The sequence below is a fragment of the Microtus pennsylvanicus genome, chromosome 2 (genome assembly GCF_037038515.1).
Source record: "Microtus pennsylvanicus isolate mMicPen1 chromosome 2, mMicPen1.hap1, whole genome shotgun sequence".
Lineage (NCBI taxonomy): Eukaryota > Metazoa > Chordata > Mammalia > Rodentia > Cricetidae > Microtus > Microtus pennsylvanicus.
In genome coordinates, this window is record NC_134580.1 from 17,715,276 (window position 1) to 17,731,095 (window position 15,820).

Genomic DNA, 15,820 nt, shown 5'->3' on the forward strand with positions numbered 1-15,820 from the left:
CACTCACAGATCTCTCCTACTTGCCACAAAAGGGAGCCCTGGGGACCACAGCCTCTTGGATTAGTTTTTCACTATCTAGGCATCCAGGCATCTTAACCATGAGGGACCTTGGGCTTGGGGGGAGGGGAGCGCCTCCTTGTAGCCATCTGTCTTCTTCCCTCCAGGCCCTGTCCTTGGCAGGGACTAAGCCTACTCTGGACAGAAGCCCCTCTAACTCAGAGCTGATCCCATCCTGGGAGAGCAAGAGTAGAAGAGGACATAGCTGGTAGGAGGCCCCAGGCTGTAAACTACCCAGTAGCCAGGACAAGCCCCTGAAAAGGACTGGAACTTTCCTTGTCCTGCACGTGTCAGCCTTGGGTCTATGCCCTAGGCAGTGCTGTTGTTCACACCCTCCCACCTCCCCTAATCTGTTTCCTGAGTCCCATGTCCAGTGTTCTGGGCATCACCGACTGCCAGGGCAGAAGCTAGTTACAGTCCTAGGTGGATGGTGACTGAGGTCCATGGGAGCCACTCTGAAGCTTACTGTATAACAGCCCTCAGAAAGTGAAAGGAAAACATGAGAAATACACATTGCAGTGGCATTTGAGATATGCTCTTTAGGGTGGGACCACTAAGACCTGAGGGACTCAGAACTGGCCACTGTATACTTGGGTAGGAGGCTGGGTATACTAAAGGCACAGTTTCGCAGACTCCAAATGGCTAGCACTCTGCTGTCCCCATAGCCTGGGAGCTCCATCTGTCACAGTGGAAGATGCCACATTTCTGAAGATCCCTTAGAGACCAGGCTTTTGGTGGTGAGGCTGGCACCCCTGTTCCAGCGGGTACTCAGGGTCACTCTTCCTAATGCTAAGGTCTCCACCTCCACCTGCCTCTGCTCAGTTTTCTAACTGGACACCAAGTTAGACTGATCGAGCTCGCTGTACACCATATCTATCTTGTCTGTTTCCTCGTCTGTAAAATGGATACAATGTGACAGGCTATAGGCTCAGGTCAGGGGGGTAAATGAGAGAACCGGTACAAAGATCTAGAAACAGGGTTGGCACTGTTTACAATGGACTGACTGCCTTTGTTAGGCCTGGACTTAGCCAGGATCAGTGCAGAAGGGCAAGGCAATACATACTTGAGGGTTTGATCAAAGTAGTCCAAAGAACCCAGAACGGGTTGTAGTCATGCTACATGGGAGCTCTGGAAAAAAGCAAAAGCTCATCGTACAGCTCCGCATAAGCTTACTTTGCCAACACCCCTTAAAGCATTACAGGGTATACAGTCTGCTCTTTTTAATGCCCCTCTTTCCCTGCTACTGCCTGACACTGCCCAGGGACATGGCCTCATCTCGCAGATTTAGTCTGAGTGGTCAGGAGACCCTCCTACAGGTTTCTGATACTCCACAGGGTCTGGCTGCAACTCTGGTTCCTCATTTTAGTCTGCACCATCCCAAGAGCCCTAATTTTGTGCTGGGTTGCAACATTGTAGCTCACTGTACCAAGCTCGGGCTTGAGGGGTCATTGCACAACAGTATCCAATCCAGGAAGGGGGGAGACAGGGCCAGCAAAGACTCCTCCAACATTAAGGGACCAGGCTGTGGTTCCAAATGCCATTTTTACTGCTGGGACCAAAGTAGTTCTAGAAGGGGTGCTGAAACCAGGATACACCCTTAAGGTGGAGGGAGGCCCTTGGCAGCCTTAGGTCCCTGGGATCACACAGGTTAGCCCTTTCCTACGAAGACCACAGAACAGTACCTCCAAGAAACACCGCGGCCTACGAGACCAACTGTACCCTAAGGACAAGACAGCAGAGAATGCAACATTAGGCTATAGCCCAAAGCTTTCGAGCTTCAAGGGGAGGGGCAGACATGAGGGGAAAGCTGGAGTCTCCCTTGGCAGCCTGGGTGAAATGCATGGAGCAGGTGTCCAGGGGATGTTCCAAGAAAGGGAACAAGGACTGTGGTGAGGACCTAAAAAAACCAGCCTGAGCTTGCTTTCTGAGTGGGCGCCCAGTCCTATAGCCATTCCTCACTCCCTCATGCTGACCAGTCACAGCAGGAAGGAGATTTAGGTCCTCACAGGACAAAGAGGAATAGCCTAGGCAAAGTACCCATCACTCCCCAGAAGACAGAATGAGTGGAGTGTAAAGAAGAGGGGCTGGCCCTGGCAGCTGCCTCCCTCTGCTCTGAGCTGGGAAGCCTGCTGGGCTAAAGGACCCACAATACAAGGCATCCTGAAGTGTGGGCAGATGGGTGCCAAGAGGGGGCAGGTGGTGAAGGCACCTACATCAGTGAGGGTTACTAGCCCACTCCCACCTCCAGCTGCAGAGGACAGGTGGGGTCCAGGAAAGAACGAGGCAGTGCCAGCACAGAATCCCCCCATAGTCAGGGACCAGACTGTCATTCCAAATGTCATTTTTACTGCTGGAACAGAGGTGGTTCCGGGAGAGGGCTGAAGCTGAGGTAGGAGCCCAAGGCTGGGAGCCCGCAGCTTGGTGGAGGCCTGCCTTCACAGGAGACTTGGCAGACTTAGGCCTCCAGGACCACACAAGTTGGCTCTGTCCTAGGGAGGGCACAGGACTGCTTGTAGGTCCTTGGGCAGGGAGCCAATAACTGTATCGATGTACAGCTGAGCCCGCTGCAGTGTCACCTCCTTCACAGGGAGCTGGTGGCCCTGTGCCCGCACCTGGAGGGACAGTGGTAGTAAGAGATGGGCACACTTCCGGCCTGGAAGGTGGAGGCTGGGTAGGAAAGGAGGTTTCTCACCAGCTTTTCTCGAAGTTTCAGGACTAGGTCCACCACTTCCACCTCTGACTTGTCCTTCATCCAGGCCTCAATGTTCTGCTAGGGACATTTCAGGTTCTTCTCACCAGGCTTCCCACCTCCCCTGGGCCTGTCCCTATCCCCCTCCCTTTGCCTTCCCTCACCGCCTCACAAATAGCTTCCAGGTGTAAAGCCTCCAGCTTCTGGGCCATCTCTTTATGCCGCTGCCGATACCAGCCATCAAAATGGGGGGACTTGAAAAAACGCCTGTGATGGGCAAGGGGCAGTTGAGGAGCTGGCCTATATGTTTGGGACACCCACAGCAGCCTGTGCCCGATGTTTTCCCACCTGTAGAGGCCCAGCCAGTCGCCCTTGAGGATGCAGGTGAGCTGGGGTCCCGCGTGTTCCAGGCTACGCAGGAAATCATCCTGGCGGAAGGGGCAGATCTGGGGGGGGCTCTGAGACAAAGTTAACATGAGCTGGGTGTTAAAGAGCACAGGCAGACAGGTCCTACCTTTCAGCGGGATGGAACCCTCCCTCCAGGATGTATCTGAAGATCTTCACCCTATCCTGCTCGGGGCAGATCCCTGGACCACCCTTCAGGAGTTCTGTCAGTATCCCTCCTTGCAGTCCTCATTTCTCTGCCCTGTGTGGGATGCCTGGCAGGCACAAGGTCAACTTCATGCCCTGGTGGCTTTCTGCATCACAGCCACCTTCTCTGTTCCATGCGGACATTCGTCTTGGGCCTTCCCTTCTTGGTATGGGGACTGAAATGACTCTACCTTCCAGGGTGTGATGCTCTTCTGCAGTGGCATGAGGCTCGCCATGTAGTGCTCCTGGAGGGTAAGGGACAAGGAAAATGTAAGCCACGAGCCCTGCTGTCACAGCCTCTGCTCTCACCACCCCTCCTATTTCCCCTCACGCCTACAGCTGGCACACCCTGCCCATCTCACCAGGGGAATGATGAAACTCTGCGTGAGTTCTAGGAGGTGCCGCCTCAGCAGGGCACTCTGTGCGTCCCATGGCCTCTTCTTCTGTACTCCCTGCAACAGGAAGCAGGGAACTGAGCCTCAGTGTTGGCTGGTATCTGGCATCCTTCACACCACATCGAGGACCCACGTCCAGGCCCTACCCAATAGCCTATACCTTGAGCAGCCGTTTAAGCAGTGCTTTGTCCCGGTGGAGATGAGCAGTATATGAGGTGTAGAGGCCTGACAGGAGGTCAGAGCTGTGGCTGTCCATTCAGCCTCCCTTCCACATTCCCACAGCTCTACTGATGATGAAGATGGTTGTCTGATTTGCCTACAGCCCCATTCCCTCGACAGAACCTGCACATCTCTCACCCATCCGTCCTGAGACTCAAGAGACCTGCTAAAGAAGACAATGTCCCCCCACCTGCCACCACGGGGCCTGAGTAGAAAGAAAAAGAGTCAGAAGGCCTGGCCATCCCCACTGGAGGAATCTACCACGTCCAGGACAGGCTTTACCAGAGTAGACAGGGCTGCAGCCCAAGGGGGAAGCACAGACCTGGCTTGGTGTCGAGGGTCTTCAGCCGCGAGGGTTTTTTAAGCTTGACTTGCTTAGGAAGGTCCCCTGTGAAATACACAGAGTAGCCAAGGTTTGGACCCACAACTCTGCCGATGCCTATGGCCTCAGTGGTACTGGATATAGAACCTCACCTTAGGTCTCAAGCCAGTGAGGCTTATAGCCCCTGGTCTTCTCACCTGACATCTTGGGCTCCCCAATTCGGAGGACATGAGGCCAGTGCTGGAGTGTTTTGATAAAGAAAGGGTTTGTGACTCCTAGGACCACGTTTGGTCTAGAGAGAGAAAGAGAGAAGAGGCAGAGAGAGGCCTAGGGGAGGTAGTGTGTGAGGCTGGGAAGGGAGGACATGTACTTACGGAGCCTGTGTTCGTGTTGTGAGCTCCTTGAACTCACTGTCGTGAATGGTGAAGTAGGGGCGGAAGTCACAGCAGAACTTCAGGGGCTGTAGGCAGCTGTGGGGTACGGCAACAAAGAATGTATACGGCTGGGTAACCAAGCACAGCCATGACAATCTAGTAGGTAAAGTTTGTACCTGGTCAGGGCTAGCACCAGTTCTGAAGACACATCAGGCGAGGGTGCCAGGACCACGAGGGGCTCCCCAAGGAGCATGAGCTCCCACAGGGTTTGCACATGAGTTAGCACTGGCCGGAAACACCTGGTTCAGGAGAGCAATTGGGTCAGTCAGGTAGCTCTGTTACAAAGGAGCTGTGGTGTGTACAGGGCACTACCTCTCCCAAAGACAGTAGTAAGGATAGTCCAAGAGCAAGGGATGTCTCAAGTCATCAAAGTTACCCCATGCTCTGACAAACCACCTGAGCTAGTGCTGGCTTAGGGGGCTTGACCTGGACCCTGCCTGTGAGGGGCTGCAGATTCAGAGCCTCAGGGAGTCTACCAATCAAAGGGCTCTGTTATTCCTATTTCCTCTTATGCCTCTAGACTAAAGTCCTGGTTCCTATTGGGCCCAGAATGGAACAAGATAATCTCAAAGTCCAGGATCCCTTGAAGATCCCTAGAAAGGCACAAAGGGCAGCCTTAGGGAGCAAACATCTTCCTAACAAGCTCTCCGGGCACAGAACCTTCCTGTCCACTGTGTTCATTTTCCCTAAGTCAGACACTTGGGTAAGAGGGCTCCTCAAGAATCACTTGGATGAGCAGCCTTTCTTGGCAAGTTGTGCCCTGCATGACATACACACTTGTATGTGTATGACTGTGGGAAGGCTCCCTCAGAGTAGCCTACGGTACCCTACAGGGCTCACCTAAACAGATCCAGTTCATGAACACTAGTGAGGACGACTGGGGCTGGCAGCAGGTTCTGAGAAGTGAAGGGAGTGTAGGTCAGGCCAAGGTGAATGTTCTATCTGATGACAATCCCACAGCCCCTGCCCCATGCCATCCCCCTCCCCCCAGCACAGGCTCCATACAGAAAATGCTGGTCACCACCATGGCTTTGCCTAGGTTTGGCCACCCACAAAGTAGGCTGGTGAGGCAGAGGCAATAATCACCCAAGCCCAGGGACAAGGCTCAAGCTAAGGCCCAGCTCCTTCTACCCCATCCCCCACCTCTTGGTCACACTGCTTTGGCGGATTGGGTTCCAGCTTGTCCACCCTGGATGGGATGCGCACCTAGGGAGGAAGGAAGCAGCTTCTAGAAAGGGAGTAGAGTGTCACCACCACCAGCATGGCTTACTCTTCACCTGGTCCTCACCTGAATGACGACTCCCATGACAGGTAGGTTCAGGGTCTGCCCAGGCACGGGGGCTGGCCATTGGTCAATCTCATTACAAACTGTGGACACAGGTGGCCGATGTCAGAAGCCCTTCCAAGGGACTGAGATGAGACAATGTCGGCCATGTCTGATGCCACTTACCTGCTTCCAGGCAGGGTGCCAGCTTCTCAAAGTATTCAGGGGCGATCAGGCTTAGGAGTGACTGAAACAGCCGGACAAATGGCAGGCGGGACACCAGCACTAAAGACTGTGATGATGCAGGGCCAGTCAGAGGGCATTCAGCTACAGGCATCGCTCCTCTAATTCAGTAGCTCATGGCAGCCCTGAAGCCATGCTTCCCCAGAGCTGGTCAGGGCAGCACATTCCCACAGAATAGCCTAACTCATGTATCAGGATTGGACAAGAGAAAGCCTGATGTCTACACCCTAAGTTAGTATAGGTAACCATAGGGTAGATAACCCCTGGTCACAAGCAGGGTTAGGACTGGGCCTGGGGCCTATAGAGGCAAATGTGAGCTGGCTAAATTGTCCTCACCCTGGCAGTATGAAGACATCAGCTGGACTCGAGGAGCTGGAATATTCGGGGCCCAAGGACAGAAAGGCCTCAAGTGCCATACTAGGCCAAGAAAGGCTTCAGGAAAGAACTGGGCCCCGTGGTGGCTCCTCCTTGGTTTTGCTACCCAGGCGGGCTGCAGATGGGTAGGCACCCTGGAGGCTCAGAGCTCCTCACTAACTGTCCCCCAGCGGCAGGCAGCTCACCTTCTGGAAATAGCCCCTCTTCACAGAGCTGTCCTTCACCTGTCTGAAGTACACGTAGCCCAGGTAGTGTGCGGGCTCTCTCTGTAAGGAATGCAGTGTTAAGCCATGCCCTACACAGGCCATTAACAAGATCCAGGGTGACATACACAGGGGCTGTTAAGGAGGAAACCGAAGGCTGGGCATGGTGGTACATGCCTTTAGTCCAGGCACTCAGGGTTAGGGTCGGGAGGCAGAGGCAGGTAGATCTCTATGAGTTCAAGGCCAGCCTGGTTTAAGTAGTGAATTACAGGACAGGCAGGGATACGTGGAGAGACCCTGTCTTTTAAAAAAAAAAATGTCGGTGGTGGCTCAATGCCTTTATTCCTTAACACTTGGGCTTAACACTTGGGAGGTAGAGGCAGGTGGATCTCTATGAGTTCAAGGCCAGCCTGGTCTACAGAACTAGTTCCAAGACTGCTAGGGCTATACAAAGAAACCCTGTCTTGAATGCCCCCTCCTGCAAAAAAAAAAAAAAGAAAGAAAGAAAGAAAGAAAGAAAAAAAAAAAGAAAGCAAACCTAAGAATCCAGGAGATTTAGGAGGCAGCTGTCCGAGACTAGCTCCAGCACTTTCCCTACCACAGCGGGACCTAGTGTTCTCTGGTTCAGAAGGTCTAGGGACATCTGCTGACACAGAAAGGACTTAGCCAACACAAGAGTGCCTCAAGGTCTCAGGAAGCTCTGCAGGCCTCTGCTCACGGAGCCACGGCTTATTTAATCACACAGGTGCCCAGCAAGGGCGACATCATCAACCAGACCAACTTTGCTGATCCTAGTGAACCACGCAAGAGCTGGCCCAGGTGGAGACCCCAGCACATGATCAGAGCAGGGCTCCCAGGGTGGGGCCGGAGCACTTCTACTCCACAAGCCCAGGGGCTCTAAAGAAGATATTCAGAGCCAGGAGTCCCTAGCAAAAGGAAAGAAGACAGATGAGACATCCCATTACTCACCTGCAGTGCCAAGGGGGCCTTGCTGTTATAAGGCCTGTCGTCACCATGCCAGAGGCTCTTCTGACCTCCACACTGACGCATGCGGAAACTGAACTGAGTGTCTCCAAGGCATCCTGAAAAGAGGCAGCCCCACCACACATTCGTGAATGGGAGACTCTCCTCCCATTGTCGGGGTGAGGGCTGTTGCACAAGGGTAAATGCCCACTCAAGGGAAAACTGACAATCTGTTTCCCAACAGACTCCTATCCTGATCTTATACACCACATAGGGTCTTGGGATGAATCCACACAGAGAACCATCTTCAGTTTCCCTGCGGGAGCCTGGCTCAGTCGGCTACACAATTGCCCAGATCTATGGCTGTCTATGGGTTTTAGAGAACCTGGCTATCTTGCTGCAGCTGGGGTCTGGTGAGGGTCCATCCTTACAGTGCCTCATCTACTGCTAGCAGCCTACATACCACTGGTCCCATCACTCCACCTTTCGTCCATGACCCTCCAGCCCCAGAGCCAGTGTTCCGGGAGTGTGGGATTATCTACCTGAGTGGGAGTCTGGAAAGGACAGGTAGCAGATGCTGCTTTTCTGAAACAAACAGAGCCCAGTGAGGGTTGGCTCACTCCTGGGGACACCCATTCCCAAGAAGTCCAGAACCTACCTCCTTATCTGTGAGCCGGAAGTCACTCGGATAGACGAGCTGTAGGGGAAGACAGAGCACTTGGTGAATCTGTATCTGCCTGCGGTAACACCGTCCACTAGAACAGCTCAGCAGATGCCATAAGCATGTGTTTACAAGGGCGGGCTGTCTATCTGGCCCACTTTCTGGCCTTCTGTGACCTCCTTCCATATACGCTGTCTTACATCAGAGCCTTCTCCTTGAGTACGATCCCCTTCTCTATGACCTTCAGCCCTAGTGTATACCGGGTGTATGCTGGCTAGTTTTCTGTCAACTTGACACTAGCTAGAGTCATTTGGGAAGAGTGACTCTCAATTGAGAAAATTCCTCCGTAAGACTGGCCTGTGGGGTTTCTCCTGGGTAGCTTTGGAGCCTGTCCTGGAACTCGCTCTGTAGACCAGGCTGGTCTGGAACTTACAGAGATCCGCCTGGCTGAAGTACATTTTCTTAATTGGCGAATGATGTAGGAAAGCCCAGCCTGTAGTGGTGCTGGCACCCCTTGACTGGTGGTCCTGGGTGATACAAGAAACCTAACTGACAGCCAAGCATGGTGGTGCATGCCTTCGATCCCAGTATTCAGAGGCCGAGACAGTGAGCCTGAAGAAGGTCTGTTTCAGGGGACTCATCCCTCAAAAAGCCAATATAAGTGAATGCAAAGCCAGCCTGGTCTACATAGTGAGTTTTAGGACAGCCCTGGCTACAAAGACTCTCAAAAAAAAAAAAAAACAAAAAAGTATGTGTGAAGCCAGGCGGTGGTGGCGCACGCCTTTAATCCCAGCACCCACTCAGGAGGCAGAGGTAGGCGGATCTCTGAGTTTGCAGCCAGCCTGGTCTACAGAGTGAGTTCCAGGACAGCCAAAGCTACACAGAAGAACCCCTGTCTTAAAACACACACTCTCCCGTAACAGAAACGAATTATACTTTTCTGTTTAGAAGATTTTAGACCTTGAGCCTCTCAGATCATCTGGGCCATAGCATTTCCCAACCACAAAGGTCCCTTGCAGCAGCTGTCTCAAGGGTCACTTTTCAGCCTTACCTCAACCACCTTCACCACCTCTCAGGCTCTCACAGGTCCCTTTGACATCAGGATCTGCCTCTGAGACACCTCCACCTACAGCAGACCTGCTGTGACGGTCAGTTGCCTTTAGAACACAGACATTATCTTGGCCGGACCTGCCCTGCCAAGGGCTCACTGACTGAGCCTGAGTCACTGAGCCGGAAACATTTTCTTCTTCCTCCTCTTCTCCTATCTTTCTGGTGGTTTTTGTTTTGTTTTCTTTTTTTGTTGAGACAAGGTCTCACTGTGCAGCCCTGGCTGTAACTCATTAAGCTGACTAGGCTGATCTTGAACTCATAGAGATCAGCCTGCCTCTGCCTCCAGAGTACTGGGATTCAAGACATGTGCCACTGTGCTATCTTTTTCTCTTTCTTCAGATACAAGTCCGATTCTGTAGCTCACTATATAATCCATACTGGCTTCAAACTCACGATCCTGCCTCAGCCTCCTGAACCCTGGGTTTGCATACACCACTAAGTCTGGCTGATATTTTCATTTTATCTAGACGAGAGACTGCCTTTATGTGTAGGTGGGATGGAGGCCCTCATGCCGGAAGACTACATCAAAAGCCCAAGGCCCTGCCCAGCTGCACACAGCTGGTGACCAGATGCCAAAGGTTGTGAAGAGCTCAAAACAGAGGGGCCAAGCAGGGCCTCACAGGGTGTGGATCTGATTCTAAGTGAAAGATGAATGCCACAGGACTTCTTAGCCGGAAATTCAGACATAAACTATGGAGGACATTGGAGACTGTGGCAAACACGATGTGAAACCTGGGGGGAGATGTACCCTAAGACTCTGGCTTGAGCAACTGAGGGCAGGAGACATTTTTACCTCTTTGGGGAAAGGGCCATGAAAAATGTTGCGGAAGATATATTGATGGGTAAGCAGTCAGGCCTTGGAGACCGTCTCTTTCTTGGTCAGGGGAGCGCTCTTAGAACTCTAAAGAGGCTCCTCTTGGAGAGGTGGCAGTCAATGAGAAAGAGGGTTAAGAAAGAGGAGGTCGCTAAGCTAGTCACTAGACCAAAGAAGTGGGGGAAAGGTCAGCCTGAGGATACAAAGTATTCAGAGAGGCGCCTAAGAGGACCCTAGACCAAGCAGGAAGACTACAGGCCAGGAGGCCATAGGATGTGCTTCCTGGAGGGTGGACGCGAGGCAGTGAGAAATGACTGGGAGGAAAAAGCAGCTGGGGTGCAGGCGAGGGAAAGGGAGGAGCATGGGGGGAGGGGCATCGGGAGAGGAGGGACGAACGGAGAGGAGGGGCGACGGGAGAGGTTCAGGTCTCCGAAGAAGAGGCACGGGGACAGTTCTGAAGGGTTGACCAGCCCATAGCTTACCTCCAGCGCCTGGCCCAGCTCCAGATCGAAGGTGACCACGCACACGCACTCCAGCCAGGCAGAGAAGCGCGCCCAGGGTATCGCCGAGGCCCGCGCTGCACGGCCGGAGGATGTGGACCTGGCCACTCCTAGTCCTCCGCCAGCTTGCCGAGGCCCGGTATCCACCGGCACCTCCATGATAGTAGCTCAAGCGATACCCGCACGTTGCGGGGAAACGCAGGGGTTCACCTGGCCCGCCTCGGAGCAGTCGAGCTGCCGCCGCCGCAGGCCAGAAGGTCCCCTGAGCAGCCGCGCGCCCCCTGGCGCCAGAGGAGCGCCCGCCCTGGGGCGTCGGCTAATGTACCAGCGAGAAAGGCCCCAGCCGGTTAGAGGGGTCTAGAGCTGGTGGCACTTCCCGACAGTGGAGGATGCGTGACTCGGGTCCGCCCGTGGAGGAGGGGTGGGGGGTGGGGGATAGTGCTGTTGTCAGTCTGGCCGGCGAGCAATGCTGGTTCTGATATCCCTGGCCCGCATCTGATTCGATGGGACTTTGGTCTTGTAGTGATGTCTACCAGGGGGCGTCAGACGTATTGTATTGGACCACCTAGGGGTATCCACCCCGGCCGAGGGTTGTGAGCTTAATGTTCATTTTGCGTGTCATCGCTACAGGACTTCGTCATCTATAGCATTCACACCGGACAATTGACCAAGCTAGTTATAGACAAACCTCAAAATGAGCTCAATTCTTTAAAAGTGTGAAAACCACTTCTGGGCAGTGGTGGCACAGGCCTTTAATCCCTGCACTCAGAAGGTAGAGGCAGGCGGATCTCTGAGTTTCAACCTGCATAGTCTGCAGAATGAGTTCCAGGACAGCCAGGGCTGCACAGAGAAACACTGTCTCTGCAAAATAAAATAAAACAAGTGTGAAAAAAAAAAATGTTTGGGCCTGAAGAGATGGCTCAGCGCATAAGAATGCAGGCTGCTTTTCCTGAAAAGTTGGACTTGAGTCTCAGCGCCCACATGGCAGCTCACACCTGTAACTGCACTTCCTGCGGATCCGATGCCCTCTTCTGACCACCATGGGCTCCATGAATGCACGTGGTGCACAGACAAACACTCTAAAAACAAATATTTTAAAAAGCACCTCAATGTTTTAAGCTCACAATTTTGTGTCTGAATGTGTAGCCCTTTTGTACTTCCTTGGGGTTCCCTGTCCAAGGTTGGCACCATTGATAGACCACGTCTCCACCCACCCACTCTTTACAACTCTAGCCAAATTGGCATGTCTGCCCTAGACTCACTCCCACTCCAGGCTGGTGTGCCCACTTTCGTTAGCAAAGAGGCAGCCTGGCGACCTAATGCTGCTGCCTCTAGGAGTAAAGAAGTTTGCAATCGCTAACTCGGAGGCCAGGTATATAGAAGGGTGAATTTAGAACGAAGAGGCAATGAAGCAGGCGAGAAAGGCAGGGAAATTGGGGAGGGGGCATGAGAAGAGAAATGGAGAGCCTTCCTCCTCCCCACTCCTAGCCTTTTGCCAGTAGAGAAGCAAGAAATCTAGCACAATTAACAACTGCTTAAGGTCTTCCTCTTCCCAGCTATAACCTGCAATTTTCCAGAAATCTCATGAGAAACCTGGTTTACAGGAAAAGGACAATAAACTAAATCTCTTGTGTAACCTTAGTAATTTCTGGTTTTGCTTTGCCAGATTGCCATCCAAGGCATTCCCAGAGCTCCCTCACCCATCCTACTTATGGGGAGGGCACATTAGTAATCTTTTGAGACACAACCTAAGAGCCATCAAGATGGGATATATAATCAATGCTAAATAATTATATCGCTCCCTTCCAGAGCCCATAACTATGGATTTATCTTACTGACTGCTCAAGAAGCCTACACCTATACTCTTGAATGTCATACTTGCTTCAACACACACCCTCATTTGTCCTGGCCTGGGTGGAACTTGATATGTAGACCAGGCACATCTTGAATTCACAGAGCTCTGGCTGCATCTGTTGGGATTAAAGGCCATTATCACACTTGCATTGTCTTTCCTAACCACTGTGCTTAAGTCTATACTAATTTTTTTTTATTAAGCCCCAGCTCTTATCTGTTGGAAGTTGGAGCAAAGTGCTGAGGGCGATAATGAGAGTGGAAAATATTTAGCCCATGTGTTGCAGTTTTACTCTTCATTGTCTTAGAGTCTTCTTTTTGTCATGGAAGTGCCTGTCATAATCCTTTGTTTCCATTAAAAAATAAAAAATAATACCACAAGGACATGTGCTCAGCTATGTTCACCTCAGCATTATTTGTCATAGTCAGAACCTGGAAACAACCTAATGCCCCTCTACCAAAGAATGGATATGCAAAATGTGGTCCATTTACAGAATGGAATACTACACAACAGAAAAAAATAATGACATCTTAAAATTTGCAGGCAAATGGATGGAGCTAGAAAACATCATACTGAGTGAGGTAACCTAGACCCAGAAAGATAATTATCATATGTACTCACTCATAAGTGGTTTTTAAACATAAAGCAAAGAAAACCAGGCTATAATTTACAATCCCAGAGAACCTAGACAACAAAGAGGACCCTAAGAGAGATATACATGAATCTAATATACATGGGAAATAGAAAAAGACAAGATCTCCTGAGTAACTTGGGAGCATGGGGATCATGGGAGAGGGTTGAAGGAGAGGGGAGAGGAAGGGAGGAAAGCAAATAAAAATGTATAGCTCAATAAAATCAATAAAAAAAATTAAATAAAAAATAAACTCAAATTCTGCTTCATAAAATGGCTAGTCTCAAAATGTTATTCTTTGTCGTCAAAGCCACAAATTCAAGTCTGGTTTTAGCTGAGATCCCTAAAGGTCTAGAACTTAGGCTACTGAGCATGGCAGTATAACAATACTCTATATCTATATATTATACTGTATATTTTAGGTGTTTTTATTCTTTTAAGCATTTAAGCCTTTCGTTCAAAATTACCGTCTTAGACTAGGCTTCAGCAACAATCTCCAAGTTTGTTTTTTTTTTCTGGGGGGAGTTGGGGGGTTGAAGACAGGGTTTCTCTGTCTTAGCCCTAGTTGTCTTAGAACTTGCTTGTAGACCAGGCCAGCCTTGAACTCAGAAATCCACCTGCCTCTGCCTCCCAAGTGCTGGGATAAAAGGCATTCCAGCTTTAATCTCCAAGTCTTAAATGGTTTTTCCATTCACATGAACTCCTGGGAAGGCCAAGTGGACCGTTGGAGCACATATCAAAGTGGAAAAGAATAGAAAGGTCTCCCCCACACCTTTTTGTCACCATTGCTGGGCATTGCCTTTTAACTGCCTAAAAACTACGCGCTTGCAGTCCATCTGCCGAGTAGTCATGAGGTTCCAAGCAGGATGGGAGTGGATGGTTATTTATGAGCTACAAAATCATTACCTTTTTTAATTACCATATTGTGTTGAGCTGAAGGCAATTGTTTTATAAATAAGAAAACTGCTACCAACTGCACAGTCATTCAAAGCCCATTTTGCCCACCTGCAGTATGCCAAAAAGGACTAACTTTGCAAGTGGAGATGAGAGTCAGTCTCAACTCTGACCCCGCCCCCAGAGAGTTTGATAGGTATCTTTATTGGTGGAAACTGGGGAAAATAGAAGTGGGGTGATTCATGCTTGTGTAGTTAGTTAAACATCAAGTCACTCTCAGGATTCACAGGTCAGAGGTCTTATCTGCGCCTTTGAAGTTGGTGGCTATCTTAGGTTTTAAAAAATATTATCTCATTTTATGTGTACACGTGTTTGGTCCACATGTATGTGTATCATGTATGTGCCTGGTGTTTGCAGAGGCAAGAAAAAGGTGTCAGATCTCCTCAGACTGAACTTACAGATTGTTATAAGATGAGAACTGAACCCATGGCCTCTCTGCAAGAACAGAGAATGCTCTTAACCACTGAGCCGTTTCTCCAACCCCTCCTACTAATTTTTTATTCTGTTTTGTTTTGTTTTTTGAGGCAGAGTTTCTCTGTGGGTAGTCTTGTTGTTCTGGAACTTACTCTGTAGATCAGGCTGGCCTCAAGCTCACAGAGATCCACTTGCCTTTGCCTCCCAAGTGCTGGGATTAAAGGGGTACAGCACCAAGCCCAGGAAATTTTAATTACCTTCATGTGTTTATTCTTTTTTTTATTTTTTTATTTTTTGGTTTTTCGAGACAGGGTTTCTCTGTAGCTTTGGAGCCTGTCCTGGAACTCCCTTGGTAGACCAGGCTGGCCTCGAACTCACAGAGATTCGCCAGTCTCTGCCTCCCAAGTGCTGGGATTACAGGAGTGCGCCACCACCGCCCGGCTCATGTGTTTATTCTTATTTTCATTTATTTGACTTTTCAAGACAGGATTTCTCTGTGTAACAGTCTTAACTATCCTGAAACTTGCTTTGTAGACCAGGCTGCACTTGAACTCACTGAGGTCTGCCTGCCTCTGCCTCCCAAGTGCTGAAATTAAAGCCAGCACTACCTGGCAAGTGTTATTCATTTTTATTTTATATTATTTTATTTTTGAGACAGGGTTTCGCTGTAGTTTTAGAGCCTGTCCTGGAACTAGCTTTTGTAGACCAGGCTGGCCTCAAACTCACAGAGATCTGCCTGCCTCTGCCTCTTGAGTGCTGGGATTAAAGGCGTATGCCACCACTGCCCAGCCCTCATTTTTATTTTTTATTTATTTATTTTTTTTGGTTTTTCGAGACAGGGTTTCTCTGTGGTTTTGGAGCCTGTCCTGGAACTAGCTCTTGTAGACCAGGCTGGTCTCGAACTCACAGAGATCCGCCTGCCTCTGCCTCCCGAGTGCTGGGATTAAAGGCGTGCGCCACCACCGCCTGGCCTCATTTTTATTTTTGACATAAGATCTTGCTACATAGTCCAAACTAATCTCAAATTCACAATCTTCTTGTCTGCATCTCCTGAGTGCTGGGATTACAGACATAGACCAAGATGCCTGAAGATCCACTTAGATCAACTTAAAAGACAGTGTAGGCATTG

General features: G+C 50.6%; 1 protein-coding gene across 4 annotated transcripts; it reads right to left on the reverse strand.

The window, feature by feature from the left end:
- Positions 1-2,386: 2,386 nt before the first annotated feature.
- Positions 2,387-11,091, reverse strand: Dennd6b (DENN domain containing 6B). Of its 4 annotated transcripts, none has more exons than XM_075960317.1 (20): positions 10,823-11,091; positions 8,414-8,452; positions 8,298-8,340; positions 7,762-7,874; positions 6,775-6,855; positions 6,158-6,263; positions 5,996-6,075; positions 5,851-5,913; positions 5,548-5,603; positions 4,824-4,946; positions 4,648-4,743; positions 4,471-4,565; positions 4,274-4,339; positions 3,893-3,957; positions 3,700-3,789; positions 3,529-3,582; positions 3,095-3,204; positions 2,911-3,013; positions 2,750-2,827; positions 2,387-2,669 (listed from the first exon to the last, which is right to left on the reverse strand). In XM_075960317.1, exons 1-20 carry the CDS (start codon positions 10,997-10,999, stop codon positions 2,547-2,549), a joined length of 1,761 nt encoding a protein of 586 aa, XP_075816432.1. In that variant the 5' UTR covers positions 11,000-11,091; the 3' UTR covers positions 2,387-2,546. The 4 variants fall into 4 exon arrangements, 2 of the variants coding, with proteins under 2 accessions (XP_075816432.1, XP_075816433.1); XM_075960318.1 differs by having other exon boundaries at positions 2,750-2,824; positions 10,823-11,090; XR_012909602.1 differs by having other exon boundaries at positions 2,617-2,669; positions 2,750-2,824; positions 2,919-3,013.
- Positions 11,092-15,820: the final 4,729 nt, after the last annotated feature.